The 27,687-nt window shown below is 40.8% G+C and overlaps 1 protein-coding gene across 9 annotated transcripts in view; it reads right to left on the reverse strand.

The window, feature by feature from the left end:
* The window catches only part of BICD1 (BICD cargo adaptor 1), a 296,972-nt gene extending 275,837 nt beyond the window's left edge, over positions 1–21,135 (reverse strand). For 4 of the 9 annotated variants that reach the window (XM_073650094.1, XM_073650095.1, XM_073650096.1 and 1 more), the window contains exon 1: positions 20,591–21,134. In XM_073650094.1, the coding sequence (XP_073506195.1) occupies positions 20,591–20,803 (213 nt within the window). In that variant the 5' untranslated portion in view covers positions 20,804–21,134. Of the gene's footprint in view, positions 1–20,590 lie in introns of all 9 variants that reach the window. The other 5 variants (XM_073650093.1, XM_073650092.1, XM_073650091.1 and 2 more) reach the window with 2 other exon arrangements.
* Between the last annotated feature and the right edge of the window lie 6,552 nt (positions 21,136–27,687).

Genomic DNA, 27,687 nt, shown 5'->3' on the forward strand with positions numbered 1-27,687 from the left:
ACTTCTATACCAGGAAAGATCTTTGAACAAATTATTAAACAACATGTATGTAAGTACATGGATAAGAATGAAGTGATTAACCAGAGTCAGCATGGGTTTGTAACTAACAAGTCATGTCAGACTAACTTAATTTCCTTCTATGACAGAATCACTGACTGGGTGGATCAGGGAAATGCTGTAGATATAGTATATCTTGATTTCAGCAAAGCATTTGACAAAGTATCTCACACCATCCTTATTGAAAAAATGACCAAGTATGCAATGGACCAGGCAACTGTTAGGTGGATTCATAACTGGCTTAGTGATCGGACTCAAAGGGTGGTTGTAAAAGGCCTTACATCCAGCTGGATGAATGTCTCAAGTGGGGTACCACAGGGCTCCGTCCTGGGACCTGTATTGTTCAACATCTTTATCAATGATTTAGATGAAGGAATTGAGGGAAAACTGATTCAATTTGCTGATGACACAAAGCTAGGAGGGATAGCTAATACTAGAGAAGAGAGAGAGAGGATTCAAAAAGACCTAAATAAACTGGAGCAGTGGGCAGCAACCAACAGAATGGTTTTTAACAGGGAAAAATGCAAAGTACTACATCTGGGCAATAAAAATGAAAAAAGCATATACAGAATGGGAGGAATAGAGCTAAGCAACAGTACATGTGAAAAAGACTTAGGTATACTAATAGATCATAGACTGAACATGAGTCAACAGTGTGATGCAGCAGCAAAAAAGGCAAATACAATTCTGGGATGTATTAACAGAAGCATACAGTCTAGATCACGTGAAGTCATTATCGGTCTTTACTCCTCTTTGGTCAGACCTCATCTGGAATACTGTGTACAGTTTTGGGCACCACATTTTAAAAAAGACATAGACAACCTGGAGCAAGTTCAGAGAAGAGCGACCAGAATGGTGACTGGTCTGCAAACCATGTCCTATGAGGAACGGTTGCAGGATTTGGGAATGTTTAGCTTGCAAAAAAGAAGACTGAGAGGAGACTTAATAGCTGTCTATAAATATGTCAAGGGCTGTTACATTGTAGAAGGATCATCTTTATTCTCATTTGCACAAGGAAAGACTAGAAGCAATGGGATGAAACTAAATGGGAGGAGACACAGATTAGATATTAGAAAAAACTTTTTGACAGTTAGGGTGATTAATGAGTGGAACAGGCTGCCACGAGAGGTGGTGAGTTCCCCTTCAATGGACGTCTTCAAACAGAGGCTGGACAGACATCTGTCTGAGATGATCTAGTGAATCCTGCTTTGAGCAGGGGGTTGGACCAGATGACCCAGGAGGTCCCTTCCAACTCTACCATTCTATGATTCTATGATCTCAGACAGATGTCTGTCCAGCCTCTGTTTGAAGACGTCCATTGAAGGGGAACTCACCACCTCTCGTGGCAGCCTGTTCCACTCATTAATCACCCTAACTGTCAAAAAGTTTTTTCTAATATCTAATCTGTGTCTCCTCCCATTCAGTTTCATCCCATTGCTTCTAGTCTTTCCTTGTGCAAATGAGAATAAAGATGATCCTTCTACAATGCGACAGCCCTTGAGATATTTGTAGACAGCTATTAAGTCTCCTCTCAGTCTTCTTTTTTGCAAGCTAAACATTCCCAAATCCTGCAACCGTTCCTCATAGGACATGGATTGCAGACCAGTCACCATTCTGGTCGCTCTTCTCTGAACTTGCTCCAGTTTGTCTATGTCTTTTTTAAAATGTGGTGCCCAAAACTGTACACAGTATTCCAGATGAGGTCTGACCAAAGAGGAGTAAAGACCGATAATGACTTCACGTGATCTAGACTGTATGCTTCTGTTAATACATCCCAGAATTGTATTTGCCTTTTTTGCTGCTGCATCACACTGTTGACTCATGTTCAGTCTATGATCTATTAGTATACCTAAGTCTTTTTCACATGTACTGTTGCTTAGCTCTATTCCTCCCATTTTGTATATGCTTTTTTCATTTTTAGTGCCCAGATGTAGTACTTTGCATTTTTCCCTGTTAAAAACCATTCTGTTGGTTGCTGCCCACTGCTCCAGTTTATTTAGGTCTTTTTGAATCCTCTCTCTCTCTTCTCTAGTATTAGCTATCCCTCCTAGCTTTGTGTCATCAGCAAATTTAATCAGTTTACCCTCAATTCCTTCATCTAAATCATTGATAAAGATGTTGAACAATACAGGTCCCAGGACGGAGCCCTGTGGTACCCCACTTGAGACATTCATCCAGCTGGATGTGAAGCCATTTACAACCACCCTTTGAGTCCGATCACTAAGCCAGTTATGAATCCACCTAACAGTTGCCTGGTCCATTGCATACTTGGTCATTTTTTCAATAAGGATGGTGTGAGATACTTTGTCAAATGCTTTGCTGAAGTCAAGATATACTATATCTACAGCATTTCCCTGATCCACCCAGTCAGTGATTCTGTCATAGAAGGAAATTAAGTTAGTCTGACATGACTTGTTAGTTACAAACCCATGCTGACTCTGGTTAATCACTTCATTCTTATCCATGTACTTACATACATGTTGTTTAATAATTTGTTCAAAGATCTTTCCTGGTATAGAAGTCAGACTCACCGGCCTATAGTTCCCTGGGTCCACCTTCTTCCCCTTTTTGAAGATAGGAACAACATTTGCTCTTCTCCAGTCTTCTGGGACTTCTCCTGTTCTCCAAGAATTTTCAAAGATTATGGAGAGTGGTTCTAAAATTTCTTCTACGATCTCCTTCAGTACTCTGGGGTGTAATTCATCTGGACCTGGAGACTTGAACTCATTTATGTTAGCTAAATATTCCCTCACAATCTTTCTGTTTACAGATAACTTGGATTCCTCTATTCCTTTAAAAGGACAGTGAAGATCAGTTGATGTTACATTTTCTTTCTGAGAGCAAACAGATGCAAAATAGGAATTAAAAAGTTCAGCCTTCTCAATATCCTCTCTTACCATTTCTCCATTTTCATCCTGTAAAAATCCTATAGCATCTTTGACTTTTCTTTTACTTTTGACATACCCCCAAAATCCTTTTTTATTGCTTTTGACATCTCTTGCAAGCCTTAATTCATTGTCAGCTTTAGCTAACCTGATACGTGCCCTGCAGGATCTGCAGACTGCATTATAATCTTCTTTAGATATGCCTCCCTCTTTCCATTTAATAAACATTTCTTTCTTTCTTTTTAGCATGTGTTTCAGTTCTGTGTTCATCCATCCTGGTTTCCTTAAATGCTTCCCATTCTTCCTACTTTTCGGGATTGTTAACGATTGTGCTTTGAGAATCTCATTTTTAAAAATTTCCCATCCTTCCTGGACATTTTTGTCCTTAAGGACATCCAGCCATTGGATCCCTCCTATTCTCTTTCTGAGCCTCTTAAAATCTGCCTTTCTAAAATCTAACCTTGAAGTTTGAGTCTTCACATGTCTTCCTCCTCTAGTTATCCAAAATTCTATAATAGCATGATCGCTGCCTCCTAGCGTCCCAGCCACTTTTACCTCCTCAACCATTTCCTCCCTGTTTATAAGGATTAGATCCAAAGTAGCAGATCCCCTTGTTTTCTCCCCTACCTTTTGGAAGATAAAGTTGTCAGCAAGAGAGGATAAGAATTTGCTTGACCTGTTAGTTTTACTTGAGAGAGATTCCCAACAAATGTCTGGATAGTTGAAATCTCCCATGACCACTACGTCATATTTTTTGGAGAACTTGGTCATTTGATACATAAAGAGTTCATCCATATGTTCAGCATGCCCAGGTGGCCTGTAGTAAATGCCTACAATGGTGTCCTTTCCGTTGTTCTCTCCTTGTATTCTTACCCAAACAGTTTCCACAGAACTCCCAGTCTCTGAAGCTTCAATCTCTGTGCAGATATACGCTTTTCTAACATACAATGCGACACCTCCTCCTCGTTTATCAAGTCTGTTTCTTGCAAATAAGTTGTATCCTTTTAGCCTTTTATTCCAATCATGTGTATCGTCCCACCAAGTTTCAGTGATTCCAATGACATCATATTCCTTTTCCTGCATTAGTAGTTCTAATTCTCCTTGTTTGTTGCCCATGCTTTGTGCATTTGTATAAAAACATTTTAGTTTGTGATTGGTTTCTCTTCCTCCCATATTTTTATTATTTAGATTTTTTTGTCTTTGTTCTTGTTTTCCACTTCCAGTAGCAGAGATCTCAATAGTATTTGTCAGCTGTATGGCTTTTTCTGGCCTTTTGCTTCCCTTCCCACATTGTTCTAGTTTAAAGCTCTTCTGATGAGTGTAGCAAGGCGACTTCCAAATACATGTTTTCCAGTCTTCGTAAGGTGCACCCCATCTCTAGCAAGTAGTCCATCGTATAGGTAATTCATTCCGTGATCCAGAAATCCAAATCCTTGTTGACGGCACCATCGACGTAGCCAGTTGTTCACCTGTAGAATCTTATTCCACCTCATCATTCCATGGCCATCCACTGGGAGGATGGATGAGAAGACCACCTGCGCTCCCAATTCTTTCATTTTCTTGCCTAAGTCTTCAAAGTCACTGCAGATGGTTTCCAGGTCCTTTCTTGCGGTGTCATTTGTCCCCACATGTATTAGCAGGAATGGGTAGTGATCTGTAGGTCTGAAGAGTCTTGATATCCTGTCAGACACATCTTTAATTTTTGCTCCTGGAAGACAGCACATTTCTCTTGAGGTTATGTCTGGTCTGCAGATAGCGGCCTCTGTTCCTCTTAACAGGGAATCCCCCATGACCACCACTCTCCGTTTTTTCTTCACAACATTCTTCTTTCTCCATCCAGGAGGATTCTGAGGGCTTACAAGGTTATTCATTGCTGGCAAAGTCTTATCTTGCTGTATTTCTTCATGGTTCTCCTGCGTGAGAGCCTGGTACTGGTTCCTGAGCAGTATGGGTGCTGACTGCCTCTCGATCCTCCTGCTTCTGTGGGTCACATGCTTCCATTCCTCTGTTTCGTCAGGTGCAGTTCGAATTTCTTCTCTTTCTGTATCATGAAGAGATAATTCTGCTCTGTCTAAGAACTCTTCACCTTCCTTAATGATTTTCAAGGTAGTTAACCTCTCTTCTAGATTTCACAACTTTTCCTCCAACAGGGACACAAGCTTGCATTTCTGGCATGTGAAGTTTGGCTTTTCCACTGGCAAGTCTGTGAACATGTAGCAGGATATGCAGCTCACCAAATGGCTCCTGGACTCTTCCATGTTCTTATTATTAATGTTCTGAAACCAGTGAAAAAAGCTTAAAAAAAAAGCTTCAAAATAACGGCGCGCGGTTTACCGATGTCCTCTTTTCAGCTCCAACAGCCAAAATCCAGTGTTCTTTGAGCTCGCGGAGACTCTTCACTTACCCCAAAATGCAGTGGGAATATGCAAATTATCTCCTCAGGACTCCTCCCCTGGTTTTGACATAGGCTTATCAAATGACATAGGCTTATCAAATGACATAGGCTTATCAAATATTCAGCTTGCTCTCCTATCACTTCTCTAATATCAACCATTTTAGACCAGTGGTGGTAAAACAGTTGCCAACCAGTCAACCTTAGAATGGCAACCAACTGGTAAACTTTAAAACTGCAACCAATCAGTAGACTTTAGATTAGAGAGCAACTGGTAGACCTTTAGTACAGCAACCAACCAGTAGAGCTTTGTAATGATAATCAACCAACTAATAGAGCTTAGATTGTAGACCAACTGATAGAGATTTAATACGAGAACCAACCAGCAGACCTTTGAAAGGCAGCCAACTGTTATATCTTAAATTAGCAATCAACCAGTAGAACTTAGATTAGAGGCCAACTGATTGACCTTTAGTATAGAAATCGACCGGTTAACATTTGAATGACAGCCAACTGTTATATCTTCGATAAGCAACCAACTAGTAGACCATAGATTGGAGACTAACTAGTATTATTATTATTATTACTTAATGTTATAGCGCCATTTATTCCATGACGCTTTACATGTGAAAAAGGAGTATATATAGCAAAAACAATTACAATAATCTTGAACAAAACATGACAGCGACTGGTACAGGAGAAGAGAGGACCCTGCCCACGGGGGCTCACAGTCTACAAGGGATGGGCGGGGATACAGTAGGTGAGGGTAAAGTTGGTCATGCAGCGGTATGGTGGAGCGGTGGTTACTGCAAGTTGAAGGCTTGTCGGAAGAGGTGGGTCTTCAAGTTCCTTTTGAAGATTTTCATGGTAGGCGAGAGCCTGATATGTCGGGGTAGAGAGTTCGAGAGTAGGGGGGATGCACGGGGGAAATCTTGTATGAGACTGTGGGAAGAAGAGATAAGAGGGGAGTAGAGAAGGAGATCTTGTGAGGATCGGAGGTTGTGTGCAGGTAAGTACCGGGAGAATAGGTCACAAATGTATGGAGGAGACAGGTTGTGGATGGCTTTGTATGCCAAGGTTAGGGTTTTGAACTGGAGTCTCTGAGCAATGGGGAGCCAGTGAAGGGATTGACAGAGAGAAAAGGCCGGGGAATAGCGGGGGGACAGGTGGATTAGTCGGGTAACACAGTTTAGAATAGATTGGAGGGTTGTGAGAGTGTTAGAAGGGAGGCCACAGAGCAGGAGGTTGCAGTAGTCGAAGCAGGAGATGATGAGGGCGTGCACTAGTGTATTTGCAGATTCATGGTTGAGGAATGTGCGGATCCGGGAGATATTTTTGAGTTGGAGTCGGCAGGAAGTGGAAAGGGCTTGGATATGTGGTTTGAAGGAGAGATCAGAGTCCAGGGTTACCCCGAGGCAGCGAGCTTGCAGGACTGGGGAGAGTGGACAGCCATTGACTTTGATAGATAGGTCAGATGGGAGGGTTGAATGAGATGGTGGAAAGATGATGAATTCTGTTTTATCCATGTTAAGTTTTAGAAATCTAGCAGAGAAGAAGGATGAAATAGCGGACAGACATTGTGGGATTCTGGTTAGTAAAGAGGTGATATCGGGACCAGACAGGTAGATCTGTGTTTCATCAGCATAGAGGTGATACTGAAAGCCGTTAGACTCTATGAGCTGTCCCAGGCTGAAGGTGTAGATGGAGAAGGGGCCCTAGAACTGAGCCTTGGGAGACACCGACAGAATGGGGGGGCGAGGAGGTGGTGGGTAAGTGGGAGACACTGAATGTCCTGTCTGTTAGGTATGAGGAGATCCAAGATCCAAGATCCAAGATGGGGACAAATCTGTGATGCCGAGAGATGAGAGAGTTTGTAGTAAGAGGGAATGATCCACTGTGTCAAAGGCCGATGACAGGTCCAGGAGGAGGAGGACAGAGTAGTGCCACTTTGATTTGGCAGTTAGTAGGTCGTTGGTGACTTTAGTCAGAGCAGTTTCAGTAGAATGGTGGGGTCGGAAGCCAGATTGTAAGCGGTCAAAGAGGGAGCAGGAGGAGAGCAGGGAGGACAGTTCAAAATGGACATGTTGTTACAGTAGTTTTGAGGTGTAGGGGAGAAGTGATAGTCAGAGAGGATGGGTTAAGGGAGGGCTGTTTGAAGATGGGTGTGATCGAGGCATGTTTGAAGCATGAGGGGAAGACACCAGTTGCTAATGACAGGTTGAAAAGTTGGGTTAGGGTTGGGATGAAGACTGTGGTAAGGTTGGGGATGAGGTGGGACAGGATTGGGTCGAGTTCACAGGTGGTGAGGTGTGATTTGGAGAGTAAAGAGGAAAGTTGATCTTTCGTAATGGTGGAGGAGCTAGTTTTGGAGGAGGAGGATTGAGTAGATGTGAGGAGGGGCTGTGGGGACTATAGACAAAAGCTTTGTCTGATGGTGTCAATCTTCTGCTTGAAGAATGAGGCAAAGTCTTCGGCTGAGATGAGAGGAGGGGGATGAGGTGCTGGGAGACAGAGGAGAGAATTGAAGGTGTTGAATAGCTGTTTAAGGTTGTGAGACAGGGAGGATATGATAGATGAGAAGTATGTTGTTTTGCTGCAGCGAGTGTGGACTTGAAGGTAGTGAGGGACTTTTTGAATGTGAGGAAGTGCTCATTGGAGTGGGACCTTTTCCATCTACGCTCAGCAACCCCGGAGGTCCTTCGCAGTTCTTTAGTTAGGATGGTGTGCCAGGGTTGCCTGTTGATTGTGTGAGCTTTGGTATGTGTGAGGGGGGGCGGCCGAATTGAGAGCTGCAGCTGTTGTGGTGTTGTATAAAGCGGCAGCAACATCTGCATCATGTAAGGAACTAATGTCTGTAAGAGGGAAAAGGGATTCAGAGAGTAAGTGTAGCTCAAGGTGTTTAAGATTTCTGCGAGGGTATGCAAGTTTGTGGAGTGGCAATTGTGGCTCTGGAGAGGGTAGAGAATGTAAGTAGGTTGTGGTCAGAAAGAGAGAAAGGTGAATTAGAGAGGTTATATAGGGAACAGAGGCGGGTGAAAATGAGGTCAAGAGTGTGGCCATTTTTGTGAGTGGCTGCGAAAGACCATCGAGCAAGGCTGAAGGAGGAAGTGAGGGATAGAAGCTTAGAGACAGCTGAGAGGGAATTGTCAATGGGGATGTTGAAGTCGCCCATGATGATAGTGGGGATGTCAGCGGAAAGGAAATGAAGTAGCCAGGTGGTGAAGTGGTCAAAGAAGGTGGTGGCTGGTCCTGGGGGGCCGTAAATGACAGCCAGTTGGAGGGGGAGTAGATGCGCACACAGTGCAAACCAAAAGAGGGGAGAGTAACAGAGGGTGGCAGTGGGATTTGGGTGAAGGAGCAGTTATCTGACAGGAGAAAACCTACTCCTCCACCATGCTTGCCAATGGGGCAGGGGGTGTGAGAAAGATGGAATGTAACGTATGAAAGTGCAGCTGGAGAGGCTGTGTCAGAAGGGGTGAGCCAGGTTTCAGTGATGCTGAGGAAGGAAAGTTTGTAAGTGATGAAAAGATCATGGATGTAGGAAAGTTTGTTGCAGACAGAGCGAGCGTTCCATAGAGCTCCTGTTAGAGGAACTGTAGAAGCGGGGGCTGGACGGATGCGTATAAGGTTAGAAGGGTTGAGAGAGTTTGTGATAGATCGTGAATAGGAGGTGGAAGTGACTGTGGGGCTTTAATACAGCATATAATATTGGGGCTACTCAACTCCCCCAACATACTATGCTAAATTTCAATGCCCAATACTTTTGATATCACATAAACTAAGGTACCTTCAGAGGTGTCTGGCAGTGGCTTGTCCCCTCTATCCACTAAAAACACATTCACACTCAGCTAAACTAGGGTGCATGGGGAAGGTTGCAGGAATTCAAGAGGAGTAGCCGTTTGCTGAACATCTATTGTGATGTATAGGCATTGGCATCCTTTGAATGGCAATGAACCAGTACACCCTGAAGGGTAACCAACTGGTAGACCTTAGAAAAGCAACCACCTAGCAGACCTTAGAGTGGCTACCAACCAGTAGACCTTAGAGAGGCAACCAACCGGTAGACTTTAAAACTTGAACCAATCAATAAAGGGTAAAACAGCAACCAGTTGGTAGACTTTAGAATGGCAACAAACGTTGTAGACCTTAAAACCAAAACTAATCAATAGAGGTTTGAATGGCAACCAAATAGTAGCGTTGAAGAATAAACAACTGTTAGACTTTCCAACGGCAACCGTCCAGAAGACCTAAACATGCCTGTATACATTACAACAAATTTTGGAGGTCGAATTTCTTATGTGTATCGATACCACCCAACTCCAAAAATAGATGATGTTGAATTCCAATGTCAGATGCTCTTGTTCTCTGGGGAGATACGCCGACTCCATAGGTGTCTAGCAGCGGCTTGCTCCCCACTCTCCATTTACATGTACGCTCGTCTATATTGAGATGCATGGGGGTAGGGGTTGGGGAAGTCAGTAGGAATAACAGTTGTCTGGACCAACTATTGAGGTCTATGGTACCTTTAACCAATACAGCTCAGAAGGGCAGCCAACCACAACATCTTAGAATAACAACCAACCGGTAGAACGTTGAAGGGCAACCAAAAAGTAGACCTTACAAGGATGCTCGGTAGCTCTTGATGTTGGGCTACCAAGTTGTTTTTGACCCTTCAACACTTTTTATGCCTTTTCTAGTGTCACTAGCAATATTTTGAACACGGCATAGTAATTTGGAAGATCATCACAATCTTGTATGAACAAAGGGTGGAAGGCGGTGGAGCAAAAGCACATTATAACTCAACTATTATGTGACCACTGTGGCAATAAAGGAGAATGGAACCCATTTTCATTGTCGTTAACGCCATGGTAGATCACCCAACTGAGGTCAACTCAAAAACTTTCATGGCCAAAGACTTCTACAACCCATAACTTCACAGCATCAGCGACAAAGAGCCTACAAGCCTCCTCTATGCCCGGCGACCTCTTGATTTTCACGTCCCGATAAATACATTATCTGTCCCAAGTGCTGTAATTGATGTTCTCTTCAGAGGGACTAATGCAGTCAAAGTTGTCAGAGGCACTTTGTGCCAAAACGTCCTATTAGAAAATAGCCGTACAGCTCGAATAATTGAGTAAGTGGTTTATTTTAGACATGGCTGAAATTTTACCCGGCTTTTCTTTCCCTTCCTATGGAGGAAATATTTCTGAAATGTCATTATGACAGCTATACCTTGTAATGAAGACATACAGAGAGCCGGGCTATAAATATTTCATGGCGGCATTAAATTACTGCACTCTGCATGTCGGCTTATCATTTTCTCAATTCCAGTATACAGGGAAAGGGATGAATTATTAATTACCGGTGTGTCCGTCAGGACTGCAGTTTTAGGTACAAGTCACCATTCTCATCCTCAGAAGGGCACATTACCTTAATATGACCCCCAAAAATCCACAACTGCGCCATTGGTGGTCATGTGCCAAGGACACCTTGTCCATCATGGATAAAAGAAGTGCATTTTTCTGAGAACTGATGACATGGTGGAGGCTTAAAAGGGATATCCATGCATAAAAAAGTCTATTGGGTTTTATTTCGGAAACAGTGCCCCTTCTGTCCCCTTGTTGTGTCTGGTATTGCAATTCAGCCCCATTCAGTTGAATAAGCATGAAATGCAATACCAAACTTCACCTATATACAGAATGGGTGCTGTTTGTGGGAAGAAAAAAAATCGGACTTTTTTTTTTCGTGTCCAGGACAACCCCTTTAAATCTCAACGGTCCCTAAAGAGAGGAGTTAGGGTTCTCTAAAGAATGCTGATGGCTTTTCCATATTCAGGAAAATTTCTTAACCTACAAATAATAGCAGTGCCTACAATATTAAAGTGGTTGACCAAAACAGCGCCGCCATTGTCAACAGGTCATATCTGGTATTACAGATAAGAAATATTTAAATGAATAAAAAAAAAAAATCTATGGTACTAGACTTTGGGGGTGGAGGAAAGGTTGCCAATCTTGGACAACCATTTTGATGCCCCATAGAATGAGCACTATATTGGATGTCATACAACAGCAACATTTATTTGTAATTCCCCTTTAAATTTTAAGGGGTTGTCCAATTTAAAAAAAAAGCTATTTTCAAATACAATAATAGAGTTAATAAAAGGGGTCACAGATCTGTCCTATACTGCATTACATGAACAACCTAGTAATTTAAATAGGAGCAGTGTAATACTTCATTTCTCCAGTGGGGGTGCTGTAGGGAAATTACATTTTACTTGTTTGTAGAATATAAAAGTTTGCTGAGGGCTTGAGTAGGAGGACAGGAACTTTCTAGCAAAAAGAGACATATAGTATAGTACCTCTTTAGTACCTCTTTAAAGGGGTTGTCTGGGATTGTGATTATGATGACTAATTTTTAAGATAGGCCATGTACATCAGATCAGAAAAAGGCTAATTGGAAGGGGTGCTGAGTGTCGGACCCCATTGATCTTGTATTGATTGCTATCCTATGGAGAGGTCATCAATATTACAAGCTGGACAATCCCTTTTGTAATATTGAATTTCTACAGTCCTAGAGGTTCTATTGGAAATACAGTACTGCGCAAAAGTTTTAGGCAGGTTTGGAAAAATTGCAGCGAAGTCAGAATGTCTTCAAAAATAGAAGTGTTAATAGTTAATTTTAACAAAATGCAAAGTGAATGAATAAAAAAGAAATCTAAATCCCATCAATATTTGGTGACCGTTCTTCACCTTCATCAATTCTTTTAGGTACTTGTCACTTGTACTCAGCAGGGAGGTTGTTAAAAACATCTTGGAGAACCAACCACAGATCTTCTGTGGATGTCGCTTGTGCAAATCCTTCTGTGTCTTCATGTGATCCCAGACAGACTGAATGATGTGAGACTAGGGCTCCATGGGCGCCGGATCATCACTTCCAGGACTCCTGGTTCTTAATAACATTGGCTGGATGTTTTGGGGTCGTTGTTCTGCAGCAGAGTAAATTTGGAAGATCTGTGGTTGGTTCTCTAAGATGTTTGGAACAACCTCCTGCTTATTTCCTTCAAAAACTGTGCGTAAGTACAAGTCTAGAAGAAATGAAGAAGACAAAGGACGGTCACCAAATATTGATGTGATTTAGATTTCTCTTTTGTTCATTCACTTTGCAATTTGTTAATTTATAAAAAAATAAATAAATAAACTATTACCACTTTTGTATTTTGGAGCATTCTTACTTTGCAGGATTTTTTCCACACCTGCCTAACACTTTTGCACAGTACTGTACATCCAGCGGAAACGTAATAATTCTGATAATAAAATGACATAGGTCATTTTCAAGACAGCTCCAAAAAGAACACCATTTCTCGCACCTCTGTTGTCTCTTTGCTCCTGATGACAGTTTCCTAGTCAGGCACTAGCTCCATATCCTTTATACCTGCTTATTACCTATTGACATCACAGTGACAAATGGCACATTTCCTAAACACCTCGACTAGTCATGCGTATGTGAATGCGCCTTTAAATAATGCAGCGTTGATCAACACACAGACGACTTAAAAGCTTATAGTGGATCAAGGGCCTATTAGTGCTCTTACTTCCAAGAACTGTCGAGGGTCATAAGTTCATCTTAAAGGGAAAGGCCTCAGTGAAACAAGTAATGACCTATAATGTTTGGTACCTTCATGGAGCCAAAGAGTCTTCTGCCACATCAAAGTAGAACTATGAACACCATGAAACACATGACAGCTTTATCATTGGGGCCTAGGACTTTTTTTTGGCCATATCTCTAGTAGGACCTAAAAATGTAAAAATAAAATTGAGACAATTTCCAAAAAGTTTTAATTAAAAGTTTTTGTTTTGTTTTTGGAATGCAGATTCTACGTAGACCAACATGTCTCCATGGTTAAAGGCTTCTCCGCTTTTCTAAACATTCGGGAGGTCACTTGGAGATCACTGCTGACCACCAGAAGCCTAACGTTGTGGCAGCTGTCAGAAGTAGACAACTCTATTACCTTGGGTTAGCCTAGTTGTTTGGATTTGTGAATTTTTTTTTGGCCTTGTTGTGACATTCTACGAGTAAGACAACATGTAGCACGTGGCCGGTCGAGGGTAGAGGTTAAGTCTAGTGCACTTCGCTCACGTAAGCTTCTCTTTGAGGATTAGGTCGGCAATATTACTGCTCGTCGCCAAGAATCAAGAAATCCTGGTCAGGTGCCAGTTCCCGTTTAGTTTGGAAGCCAAATAGGACTGGGGCTCAGCTACCAAACTGAAAAAAGGAACATAAAAAGTTCCAGATCGTTGGGAGAAGACCCTCTCATAGCTGAACTGTTGCCTGAGGATCAGTGTAGATTCCAGAAGTCAGATCCCCACTAATTAGAATGTTAATACATATCCCATTAAATTATTATTGCCTCTATGATGGGAATATCCCTTTTAAAGGGGACCTATCACTTACCATAATTGTGTAATTTTTTTCACCTGGTGTAAATGATGCCGTTCTCCTGAATCCGGCGACGTTTTCCTTTTGTTCCTACGCCTCTCCGTCCCTGAGATATGGGCCCCTCTTCCCTGTATAAAAATCATGTCCTGTTAACGAACTGGGTGTGGTCCTCAAGAAAACGCCCACAGAGAAGAATTGAAGACCACACCCAGTTAGATAAAAGGACTAGATTTATATACAGGAAAGAAGGGGCTATATCTCAGGAAAGGAGAGGCGCAGGAACAAAAGAAAAACATCTCTGGATTCAGGAGAAAAGTGGCATTTACACTGGGTAAAAGGAAATACTTATATACAGCAAGTGAGATTTCTCCTTTAAGAGAGTAATTTAAAGGCATTAGTCTTATGTGTGTGATTGAAAATGCCAGAGAAAATAGTCAGAGAGGTGATTACTGGGCAGCACAGTGGTTCAGTGGTTATCACTGCAGACTTGCAGCTCTGGGGTCCTGTGTTCGAATCCCGCCAAGGACAACATCTGCAAGGAGTTTGTATGTTCTCCCCGTGTTTGCATGGGTTTCCTCTGGGTTCTCCGGTTTCCTCCCACACTCCAAAAGATATACTGATAGGGAATTTAGATTGTGAGCCCATAATGTCTGTAAAGCGCTGTGGAATGGCACTATATAAGTCAGTAAAATAAATAACTGATTGGGTTATTGATCAGTTTTCTTGAGGTGGTTTTAGGAGTTTTGAGAAGGTCCCATACATGAAGTATTGGTGGGAGATGTCAAAATGGGATGACTCTCCTAACTTTTTTTTGCATAATAAAATACAAGAAAGGGAAGCCGCAGAAAAAAAGATGCAGATTCCCTCCTTGCCTATAAGTAAAAAGCAGTCTGCATTCTGCTGCAAGTATTACACGAAAGCAGCTCAGTTCTGCTGTGGACCTTAGGGGTCCATAACTGGGCTCTGGGTTAATAATTTACCCAGGGCCCAAAAAAAACATTATCTGGGTTTGGCATAGGTGACCTCTGTTGTGATGAGGTGCCAAAGGACCTGATAATCCAGGCTCACACACACAATGCCAGTGACCTTCCACTGATCCCGCGGGCTGAGGTCCACGCTCAGTTTACCCGATGTCCGAGCCAAATCCACTCCAGTATTAGCATCAATATATTTTTTTTTTCCTGGAAGACAAAACAACTGACGAAGGAAACGACGAAAGACATTAGAATGTAGTATCCCCAAAAGGGATGGATAGATAGATAATAGATAGATAGATAATAGATAGATAGATACAGTGGCGTGCGAAAGTATTCACCCCCTTGGATTTTTACCTATTTTGTTACATTACAATCTGTGTTTAAATATTTTTGTAATCCGATTTGTGTGTGAGGCATCAGCACTAAATAGTTTAAGTTGGTGAAGTGAGAAAAATATAGGCATAAATTCAATTTATGGGATCAAATAACTACAAATGGTCATGTGCATATGTATTCACCCCTTTTGCGTTGAAGCCCCTAATAATTTGTGGTACAAGCAATTCCCTTCATAAGTCAGATGCTTAGTGACAGGACGTCCCCCTGTGTGCAATCTAAGTGTCACATGTCTGTCACTATATACACTTTACCTCTTCTGAAAGGCCACAGAGGCTGCAACACCATTAACAAGAGGCACCACTAACCAAATAACACCATGAAGACCAAGGAGATCTCCAAACAACATCATGAAGACCAAGGAGATCTCCAAACAGCATCACGAAAACTAAGGAGATCTCCAAACAACACCACGAAGACCAAGGAGATCTCCAAACAACACCACAAAGACCAAGGAGATCTCCAAACAACACCATGAAGACCAAGGAGATCTCCAAACAACACCACAAAGACCAAGGAGATCTCCAAACAACACCATGAAGCCCAAGGAGATCTCCAAACAACACCATGAAGACCAAGGAGATCTCCAAACAACGCCATGAAGACCAAGGAGATCTCCAAACAATGCCATGAAGACCAAGGAGATCTCCAAACAACACCAAGAAGACCAAGGAGATCTCCAAACAACACCAAGAAGACCAAGGAGATCTCCAAACAACACCACGAAGACCAAGGAGATTTCCAAACAACACCATGAAGACCAAGGAGATCTCCAAACAACACCACAAAGACGAAAGAGATCTCCAAACAACACCATGAAGACCAAGGAGATCTCCAAACAAGTCAGGGACAAAGTTGTTGAAAAATACAAGGCAGCGTTGGGTTATAAAAAAAAAATCCCAATCTCTGATGATCTCCAGGAGCACCATCAAATACATTATCATCAAATGGAAAGAACATGGTACCACAACAAACCTGCCAAGAGAGGGCTACCCACCAAAACTCTCAGCCCAGAACCCGGGCAAGGAGGGCATTAGTCAGAGAGGCAGCACAGAGATCAAAGGTAACCCTGAAGGAGCTGCAGAGTTCCCAAGCACAGACTGGAGTATCTGTCTATATGACCACAATAACCTGTACACTCCATAGAGGTGGCACTTATGGAAGAGTGAACAGAAAAAAGCCTTTACTTACACACAAAAATTGTAAGGCTCGTTTTGAGTTTGCCAAAAGACATCTGGGAGACTCCCCAAATGTATGGAGGAAGGTGCTGTGGTCAGATGAGACCAAAATTTAACTTTTTGCCCACCAAGGTCAACACTATGTCTGGCGCCAAACCAACACAGCTCATCACCCCAAGACCACCATCCCCACAGTGAAAAGTGGTGGCAGCATCATACCGTGGGGATGTTTTTCGGCAGCAGGGACAGAGAAAATGGACCGAGTTGAGGGGAAGATGGCTGGTGCGAAATACAGGGAAATTCTTGAGCAAAACCTGTTTGTCAGTGATTTGAGACTGGGATGGAGGTTCACCTTCCAACAAGACAATGACCCAAAGCATACTGCTAAATCAACACTCGAGTGGTTTAAGGGGAAATGTGTAAATGTTTTGAAGCACCTAGTCAAAGCCCGACCTTAATCCAATGGAGAATCTGTGGTCAGATTTAAAGATCGCTGCTCACCAGAGGAAACCATCTAACTTGAAGGAGCTGGAGCAGTTTTGCCTTGAGGAATGGGAAAAATCCTAGTGGCAAGATGTGAAAAACTCATGGAGACCTATCCAAAGAGACTTACAGCTGTAAATGCCTCAAAAGGAGGCTCTACAAAGTACTGACTTTAAGGGGGTGAATAGTTATGCACACTGACGTTTTCAGTAATTTTGTCCTATTTGTTGTTTGCTTCGCAATAAAAAGAAAACCAAAATGTTCACAGTTGTAGGCATGTTCTTTACATGAACTGATGCAAACCCTCAAAAAAACTGTGAAATTCCAGGTTGTGAGATAGCATAATACGAAAAATGCCAAAGTGAATACTTTCGCAAGCCACTGTACATAAATAGATAGATAATAGAGAGATAGATATATATTTTTGCTAATACATAGGATCCCTCTTTGGGACTCATTATCTATTATGGGACCTATAGTCGGGTACAGAAGAGGTCTCGGCTTTGATGACAAAGCCCCCCATTGTGACTGCAGATTGGTTATAATGGGGGCCTTGTTGTGCTGCTTCCGTAGGTGGCTTCCGGCCATTATAACTGATCAGAGGGGCCCATTATAAACTGGCGGATGGGGATATAGCTGTAGTATGAGAGAGGATGAAGAAGTTTGCAGCTGGTCACCCGAGACCCCTATATGGACCTATATCTGTGATGTAGTGAATGAGACCATATGGTAGAGAGCCGGACACACAACCATAGAAAATCAGAAATATCTATATACCAGGCCTAAACCGGTCCAGACCTCACAATACTGGTCCTAGCATCTGTCACCATGAAAGCATCATCTCAAGGCTGGAGAAGGATGGATGGAGAAGACAGAGCCGGCGGCCGCAGTAACGTAGAGCAGGAGCTGACACTGCAAATAGCAGAGAGGCCCGGCCTGCGGATACACATTCCTCCGCCTCGTACTCTGCTACTTGTCATTGTCCCGGGCCTGTGCCATGGAATAATGTCATAGACATAATGTCACACAACAGGAAGGCCTGGGATTAGCCCTGAGACAGACAGACAGATAGATAGATAATAGATAGTAGATAATAGATGGATGATAGATAACAGATAGATAATAGATAGATAGATAAAAGATATAGATAGATAATAGATAATAAATAGATAATAGATGGATGATAGATAATAGATAGATAATAGATAGATGATAGATAGATAGATAATAGATAGATGATAGATAGATGATAGATAATAGATAATAGATAGATAATAGATAGATGATAGATAATAGATAATAGATAGATAGATGATAGATAATAGATAGATAATAGATAGATGATAGATAGATGATAGATAGATAATAGATAGATGATAGATAATAGATAGATAATAGATAGATAGATAATAGATAGATGATAGATAGATGATAGATAGATAATAGATAGATGATAGATAATAGATAGATAATAGATAGAGGATAGATAGATAATAGATAGATAATAGATAGAGGATAGATAGATAATAGATAGATAGATAATAGATAGATAATAGATGATAGATAGATAATAGATAGATAATAGATAGATGATAGATAATAGATAGATAATAGATAGATAATAGATAGATAATAGATAGAGGATAGATAGATAATAGATAGATAGATAGATAATAGATAGATGATAGATAATAGATAGATAGATAATAGATAGATGATAGATAGATGATAGATAATAGATAGATGATAGATAGATGATAGATAGATAATAGATAGATAATAGATAATAAATAGATAATAGATGGATGATAGATAATAGATAGATAATAGATAGATGATAGATAGATAGATAATAGATAGATGATAGATAGATGATAGATAATAGATAATAGATAGATAATAGATAGATGATAGATAATAGATAATAGATAGATAGATGATAGATAATAGATAGATAATAGATAGATGATAGATAGATGATAGATAGATAATAGATAGATGATAGATAATAGATAGATAATAGATAGATAGATAATAGATAGATGATAGATAGATGATAGATAGATAATAGATAGATGATAGATAATAGATAGATAATAGATAGAGGATAGATAGATAATAGATAGATAATAGATAGAGGATAGATAGATAATAGATAGATAGATAATAGATAGATAATAGATGATAGATAGATAATAGATAGATAATAGATAGATGATAGATAATAGATAGATAATAGATAGATAATAGATAGAGGATAGATAGATAATAGATAGATAGATAGATAATAGATAGATGATAGATAATAGATAGATAGATAATAGATAGATGATAGATAGATGATAGATAATAGATAGATGATAGATAGATGATAGATAGATAATAGATAGATAATAGATAGATGATAGATAGATAATAGATAGATAATAGATAGATGATAGACAGATAATAGATAGATGATAGATAGATAATAGATAGATAATAGATAGATGATAGATAGATGATAGATAGATAATAGATAGATAATAGATAGATGATAGACGGATAATAGATAGATAATAGATAGATGATAGATAGATGATAGATAGATGATAGATAGATAATAGATAGATGATAGACAGATAATAGATAGATAGATAATAGATAGATAATAGATAGATGATAGATAATAGATAGATGATAGACAGATAATAGATAGATGATAGATAGATAATAGATAGATGATAGATAATAGATAGATAATAGATAGATGATAGATAATAGATAGATAATAGATAGATGATAGATAATAGATAGATAATAGATAGATAATAGATAGATGATAGATAGATAATAGATAGATGATAGATAGATGATAGATAGATAATAGATAGATAATAGATAGATGATAGACAGATAATAGATATATGATAGATAGATAATAGATAGATAATAGATAGATAATAGATAGATGATAGATAGATGATAGATAGATAATAGATAGATGATAGATAGATAATAGATAGATAATAGATAGATAATAGATAGATGATAGATAGATGATAGATAGATAATAGATAGATGATAGATAGATAATTGATAGGTAGATGATAGAATATAGCTGACACAAGTTATTCCTTATTGTTGGCTGCACAACGATACTATAGGGCAGACATGGAGGAAAAGTTAAAGAAGAGAAAGTGATGTCACTGATAAATGAGCTTTAAATAAAGTAAAGTGCTGCAGAATATGTTGACGTTATAAAAATAAAAATTATTATTATTATTAAATAAAGGTTTTATCGTACATAATTGTCTATCTATTATCTATCTATCTATTATCTATCTATTATCTATCATCTATCTATTATCTATCTATCATCTATCTATCATCTATCTATTATCTATCTATCATCTATCTATTATCTATCATCTATCTATTATCTATCTATCTATTATCTATCTAATATCTATCTATTATCTATCTATTATCAGCATATTCCTCTTTCCTCCATCACACAGACATATCCCATGCACCAGCAGGCAGTGACCACTTTTCCTCTACAATCTGTTCAAACCAAATAGAACTTTATTTATAAAGATCACCTGACACTGGTAACAGTGAACTTGGTGGAGCAGCTGCTGACAATGGAAGTCTATGGCAGGGAGGGCAGGGATTTGTTAGCAGTTTGGAGCGGCCACACCTGCACTGCTCCTGTGCCAGCCTCACCTCTGTCTGGCCTGGGCCCCCTTGGCCCATCAGTCATGTCCATCTGCAGCTGTGCCCCCCACCCCTGGCTCTGACACCCACCTCCTTGAGCTGCTCCAGCTCCTGCTTCAGGGTGTCATATTCAGCCTCCAGCTCATCATACTGCTGCTTCAGGGACAGCTTCTCCTCCAGCACCACCAGCCCATACTCTGCAGCCTGGATCTTCTCCTGGGTGGTCTCACTCAGCTCCTTGGTCAGTCTCTCAATCTCAGCCTTGTAATCCTCCACAGTCTGCAGCACCTCCTCAGCAGCCATAGTCCCTTGTGCTGGGAGTCAGACTGGATGGACAGATGGGTGGGGAGGGGAGAGAAGAGAGAGGAAGGGGGATGAGCAGAGATGGAGCTGGAGGCTGCTCTGTGGGTATCAGATCTGCAGCATCATGCCAAGCACAGGCGCAGAAGCCTGGCCCCCCATGCCCAGAGCAGCCCCCTGTGTGTGCCCTGTGTGCACTGCAGCCCCTGCCTGTATATACAGAGCCCCTGCCTGTATATACACAACCCCGGCTATTCTGCTTATTCACAGCCAGGGATGGAAGCAGGAGGCAGCGCCATCTCTTCTGCAGTGTGAACTTTCCACCTGATACCCCCCTCTGCAGGCTGCAAAATGATGCAGTCTGCCAGGAACTGGCATCTACAGCACTAGCCCCGGGACCGCACATGTCGGGTCATGGGGGAAGAAAAGGACGCACAATGCCAGGAAGGAGCAATTAGTATCAGGATAATGGTATTGGCGGAGCAGCAGCACAATGTGGGAGCACTCAGTTATTGGCGATAGTCTGTAACCTTCCAACAGACGGAGACAGAAGGATGAAGTCTATAGATTTCATCCTGGCAGAATTTATCTACATTTCTTTCTATCTCCTCTATCTATCCATCATTCCATCTATCATATATCTATCATCTATCTATTATCTATCTAATACCTACAGTATCTATCCATCATTCCATCCATCCATCTATTCATCCATCACTTCATCTATTCATCCATCAGTCCATCTATTCATCCATCTATCATTCTATCTATCCATCCAGCATTCCATCCATCTATTCATCCATCCATCATTCCATCTATCCATCCTTCCAGCATTCCATCCATCTATTCATCCATCCATCATTCCATCCATTCATCTATTCATCCATCCATACAGCATTCCATCCATCTATTCATCCATCCATCATTTCATTTATTCATCCATCCATCTATCCATCCAGCATTCCTTCCATCCATCCATCTATTCATCCATCTATCCATCTATTCATCCATCCATCTATCCATCCAGTCATCCATCCCATCCATCTATTCATCCATCCATCTAGCTATCATCTCATATCTCTATAATCTATGTGTCTCCACTCTTCAAAATTGAAATTGCAGCACCAAGGAGGAAAAATTGAGAGTTCTGGAAATCACATAATGGATAAAAATGGTAATGATCTGCAAATAATGTAAAAATTGAGATTAAATTTTCAGAACATCTTGATTTAGAGTCTAGAGCAGGGAGGTCAAACTCAAACACATAGAGGGTCAAAATGAAAAACTTGAACAAAGTCGCGGGCCAACCAGTATACAGTATAATGGGCCTCGCAAAGTCCTCCATACAGAATAATGGCCCCACATAGTCCTCCATACAGTACAATGAGCCTGTTAGGATCATTCAGCCATGGAGGGTCCTTGTTGGAGTCGGGGTATCCCCGTAACAAGAAATACACAGACACGTAGTGTATAATCAAGTACTGGGAAGCCCCTGAGCGCGTCTGCCTCTATAGGTGCTGTCCCTTTATTTATACTAATAATCATAGTTTTTTTGTCACACATGCGCAGTAAAATGCCTTTGTTTCACAAGCAGTGAAGTGATGATTCATAACAGTGGAATGTTGATAAGAAAGTTTCATAAGCAGAAAAGTGATAATTCATAGCAGTAGAAGGTTGCTGAGACAGCTAAAAACAAGTTACAATCTAATTTCTGGGCGTCAGTCCAAATGTCCAGATAAGGGAAGAATAACTTCATCTGTGTCTTACATCGTAGTCTTGGGTGAAGTATAACTCCTATCATCCTCTCAGTCCCCCCTTTGATTCTTCCTTATGGACTTTTGGTAGAAAACCTGGTCCGGGAGTTCTTTTCTTTCATATTCTTGAGTCCGTGTTACAAAGCTTATTTATGCATATTAAAATAATTTTTAATCCTATTTTAAACACTACATATATGACTACTATAATTAGCACAATCTGTAATATACCTTGCAGAATTCCAGCCACCCAACCTCCAATACCCTTAAACCAGTTCTTTGGGTTGAGAAAGGAGAAGGTGTCTGACCACCAGCTATCTTTATTTTGGTCATTGTGTCTGTCATATTCATCCCGTAATCGTTGTATATCTGCCAGCTTGAACCTCATACTCATTGTACTGTTTGGATCTATGTAATGACAACAGGTTGGACCAATAATTTGACACATTCCTCCCTGGGCCGCAGTTAGGTAGTCTAACACTACAGTATGTTGATTAGTAACAATTATAAGTTGATTTTGGACAGCTATACTAGTATTAAGTATATCCATAATATCCCATATCTGATCATCTAGATAGTCGGTGGCCTGAACTAATTTATCCCACATCTGCATCAACATTGGATACACAAAGAAAGTGCTGAATATTTTATTAGGAATTCCCATTTGGACCACATGTGGCCTACCTGAAGGTCTAGGCGAGTTGTCGGCTGCTCTTTTGTATAGTGTGTGTTTAGGTACTGCTTGCATATCTACCTGCTGATTCTGAACTATAAATGTGGCCGGTGTTAAGCGTCCTAGAGTACATGCACCTTTTATTCCTACTGGGAGCCATTTGTATGCTCCATTTCCACAAATCCAGAAGGTTCCTTCAGGCAGATCCCATATTGCAGAGTGTTGGAGCACCAACCTATGTACCAAATCTAAAAATTTAGATACATTCTGAAGTATACACCAAGGGGGTTTTTGACCTAATGGACTACAGTATCCTGCATCTGGATTTTCACAAGTCGGTGTACCTGGGTCATATGCACTTGACTCATTACATAATATATTACCTGGTATCTTTGAACATGTATCATTGTTTCCATCGGGGAATAATTGTGAATATTTCCAACCATTATTGTGTATGTATTTTTCTACTATATCAGGTTTAAAAGGTTGAGAAGAAGATACTGTGCTACTAAAACTGAGTTGTATATTTTCTGTAGGAATTAACCCTAAGTCTGTTAGTCCCGTCTTATTTCTAGGAACCCATACACCTCCTTTAAACGCTAAATATTGTAAGTTGTTTATTTTTCCGGTCATATTACCTTGCCACCAGGGAAATCCCACCCACCCCACAACTGGGATGGCAACAGTGGTGTTCCATAATCTAGAATTAACGGTTTGGTTATTTGCTAATTTGTCTGAGCAATTAGTCCATGTAAACACTTCCTCAGGGGTCATGGGTACGGCCAGGAAGGGTATGCTCGTGGCTGATATTGGAGAATGCGTACAAATCCAACAGTCTGCTATTTTCTGTCCGCCATCGAGCAGCCCGTTTACCAATGTCTCATGATGTTTTATAAATTTATTATCTGCAGGTTTTGGGGAACTTAGTTTATCCCACAGGTCTCCCTGATCTATCGTTATAGCTAACACAAGTACAATCACCACTATTTCTTTTTGCAATGGCTTGCATGTACCCATGCTGATTTTCCTTCCAATTTTACTGCAGTTGGAGTTGTCAATAACACCTGATATGGACCCTCAAATCTGGGTTCTAGCGTTCTTCTGTTATGTCTTTTTACGTAAACTTCGTCTCCTGGTTGCAGCTTGTGCGTTCCCTCAATGGAATCAGGATCTGGAATGGAAGAGAACACTAAAGAGTGTATTTTAGACACATGCTTACATAAATTTTGTACATAAGCAGTTAAGCTTTCAGTTTCTAACATTAAAGTCTGTGGGAAATACAATCCTGTATTGGCAACTCTACCAAACAATATTTCATGGGGGGTGAGTTTGCTCTTTCCCTGGGGGGTGTTTCTGACTGAATACAATGCTATTGGGAGACACTCAGTCCATGGTTTCTGTGTTTCTGCCATGGCTTTCTGTATTTTTAACTTAAGTGTTCCATTCATTCTCTCAACCTTACCAGAACTCTGTGGGTGGTAAGGGGTGTGTAGTTCACTTTTTATACACAACATTTTCATTACATTCTGAAAGATCTCTCCAGTAAAATGTGTACCTCTATCTGACTCGATCACTTCTGGGATACCATAACGGGGTACCAGTTCATGTGCTATTTTTACTGCAGTGACTTTAGCCGTGGCTGTATGAACTGGATAAGCCTCTGGCCACCCCGAAAACATGTCCACACATACCAGTACATACTCATAGTGTCCATGCTTAGGCATCTGGATGTAATCGATCTGAAGTCTCTGGAACGGATATAGTGGTCTTACATGGTGCTTCTGGGGGGTCTTAACAGTCTGTCCTGGATTGTGGGCTAAACAGATTTCACAAGAACCACATTTTGCTCGAGCTACCTGGCCGAACCCTGGGGCTAACCACTTCTGTCTGACCCTCTGTATCATACCGTTTGCAGACACATGTGTAGGTCCGTGGGCTTCACTGACCACAACAGGGTACCACGCTCGGGGGAGACAAAGCTCATCTCCTTTTCTCCATAGTCCTTCTTTTTCTTCTGCCCCCTGTTTCTGCCACTCTTCTTTTTCTTCTCTACTCACCTGCTGGTGGGCTTCTTTGAGCCGTGTAATTAAGTCAAATTCTGATACTGCACTAATAGTGTGGTCAGTTGTCAGAGGTTTTACTGCAGCTCGCTTAGCAGCCTTGTCGGCTCGGTCATTACCCCTAGCTATCTCGGTGTCGAGTCTTACATGTGCAGGTACTTTTATTACTGCTACTTGTTTGGTTGAGGCAGCTGATTCTAGGATTTGTCTAATCATCTGTCCATGTTTTACTGGTTGACCTGAAGCTGTCATGTAACCTCTAGCTCTCCATATACATCCAAAATCATGTACAATACCATATGCATATCTAGAATCAGTAAAAATATTAGCGGTTTTTTCTTTTGCTAACTGTAATGCTCGTATTAGAGCTAATAGTTCAGCTTCCTGGGCTGAACAGCTGGCCTGCATTGGCTCAGCTTCAATAACATCATGATCTGATACAATGGCATAACCTGTGTGAAAGTTACCAGTTTCATCTGCATACCTACTACCATCTATATACATATGTAGGTCTGGATTGTCAAGAGGGGTGTCCTGTACATTAGGTAGCCCTTGTGTTTCTTGTTCTATACACTGTAAGCAATCATGTATTATATTGTCTTGTTCGTGGTATTGTAAAAAATTTTCATCTTCGTCTTCCTGACCTCCTTCCACTCCCCCCTTTGTCTCTAGTGGTAACAGAGTGGCTAAATTTAGAGACAATATGCGGCGAAAAGTGAGGTTTGGTGGCATTAGTAAGGAGCATTGTAATCTAAGATGTCTAGCCATTGAAATGTGTTTTGGCAATACCTGATTCAGTATGCCATGTACATCATGTGTAGTTTGTACTATTAGGGCATGGTCTAGTACTATTTCTGAGGCTTTTTCTACCAAAAGAGAGACAGCTGCTACTACTCTGACACATGATGGTGCAGCTTTGGTAACATTATCTAATTGAGCAGAATAGTATGCGACAGGTCTTTGTTTATTTTCATGTTTCTGTGTTAGTACTCCTGTAGCATGATTAGACATTTCCGCAGCCATTAATTGGAATGGTTTGGCGTAGTCTGGGATTCCCAAGGCCGGGGCTGACATGAGACCTTTCTTGAGGTCTTGAAAGGCTATGAGCGCTGATTCAGTTAACTGAAAAGGCTCGATTTTTAAACAATCATATAGAGGTTGCATAAGCTGACTAGCATGTATAACCCATTGTCTGCAGTGTGATACTATTCCCAAAAATGCTCTTAATGTTTTGTAGTTCTTGGGAGGAACAAGAGCTCTAATGATTTTTAGTCTGTCGGCGGTGAGGTGCCGAATACCTTGTGAAATGCAGTGTCCTAGAAATACTACCGTAGTCATACAAAGTTGTACTTTTTTCTTGTTAACTTTACAGCCCATGTCTGCTAGAAATATTAACAATCTTATTGTGTTGCTGTTTGCGGACTCTTGAGCAGGGGCACATAATAATAGGTCATCAACATATTGAAGAATTACAACCTCATCCGTAGGTTTGAAATTTTGAAGAACTGATCTCATAGCTTCTGAGTACAAGGTAGGTGAATGTATCATACCCTGTGGTAATCTTGTCCATGCTAATTGTCTATTCTTAAATGTAAATGCAAACAGTTTGTAACAGTCTGGGTGTAATGGTACTGAAAAAAATGCATTTGATAAGTCTATGACAGAAAATACTCGTGCTGTTGCTGGGATCTGTGATAGCAACGTGTGTGGATTTGGCACAACAGGAGTAATAGGTTCCAAAATTTTATTTATCTCTCTTAAATCATGTACCATCCGGTATCTAGCAGCTGACCCCTCAGTAGATTTCTTTTTTACGGGGTACAACGGTGTATTGGCTGGTGACTTTACTTCTATCAGTACTCCAGTTTTTAGATAATCTTTTATCTGTTCTCCTATGGCGTGTTCTTGTTGGGCACTAATAGGATACTGTCTCAATTGGGGTAGTGTCACACCTGGAACAGGAGTGACTTTTACTGGAGCTATTGGCATTAGTCCTACATCGGTGTCATGTTGTGCCCATAATTTTTCTGGTACCTCAGAAAGATCAAAAATAATTTGGGTAGGGGCAGGATCTTTCTCATCCTCTAAGGCTTGGACTTTTACAATGTTTTCTAGAGACTCTTGGTCATCAGGCACCAAAATTTGGACTCTACCATCCTCCAAAAATTGGATATTCATTTCTGTCTGCTTTAATAGGTCTGTACCTAGAAGACAAGTAGGTGCCCCTTTGACAAAAAGAAATTTAGATAAAAATATTTTAGATCCTATCTTTGTTTCAAGGGGAATACTATATGGGAGTGGCCTGATTCCTCCATCATACCCTTCGGTATAGGTTACATCATCTGATAAACAATCAGCATTTGGTAAGGCGTCTTCATTGAGGACGGAGGAAGTTGCTCC

This window comes from Phyllobates terribilis, unplaced genomic scaffold (assembly GCF_046119375.1).
Source record: "Phyllobates terribilis strain yellow unplaced genomic scaffold, ASM4611937v1 Scaffold_10__3_contigs__length_209671492, whole genome shotgun sequence".
NCBI classification, from domain to species: domain Eukaryota; kingdom Metazoa; phylum Chordata; class Amphibia; order Anura; family Dendrobatidae; genus Phyllobates; species Phyllobates terribilis.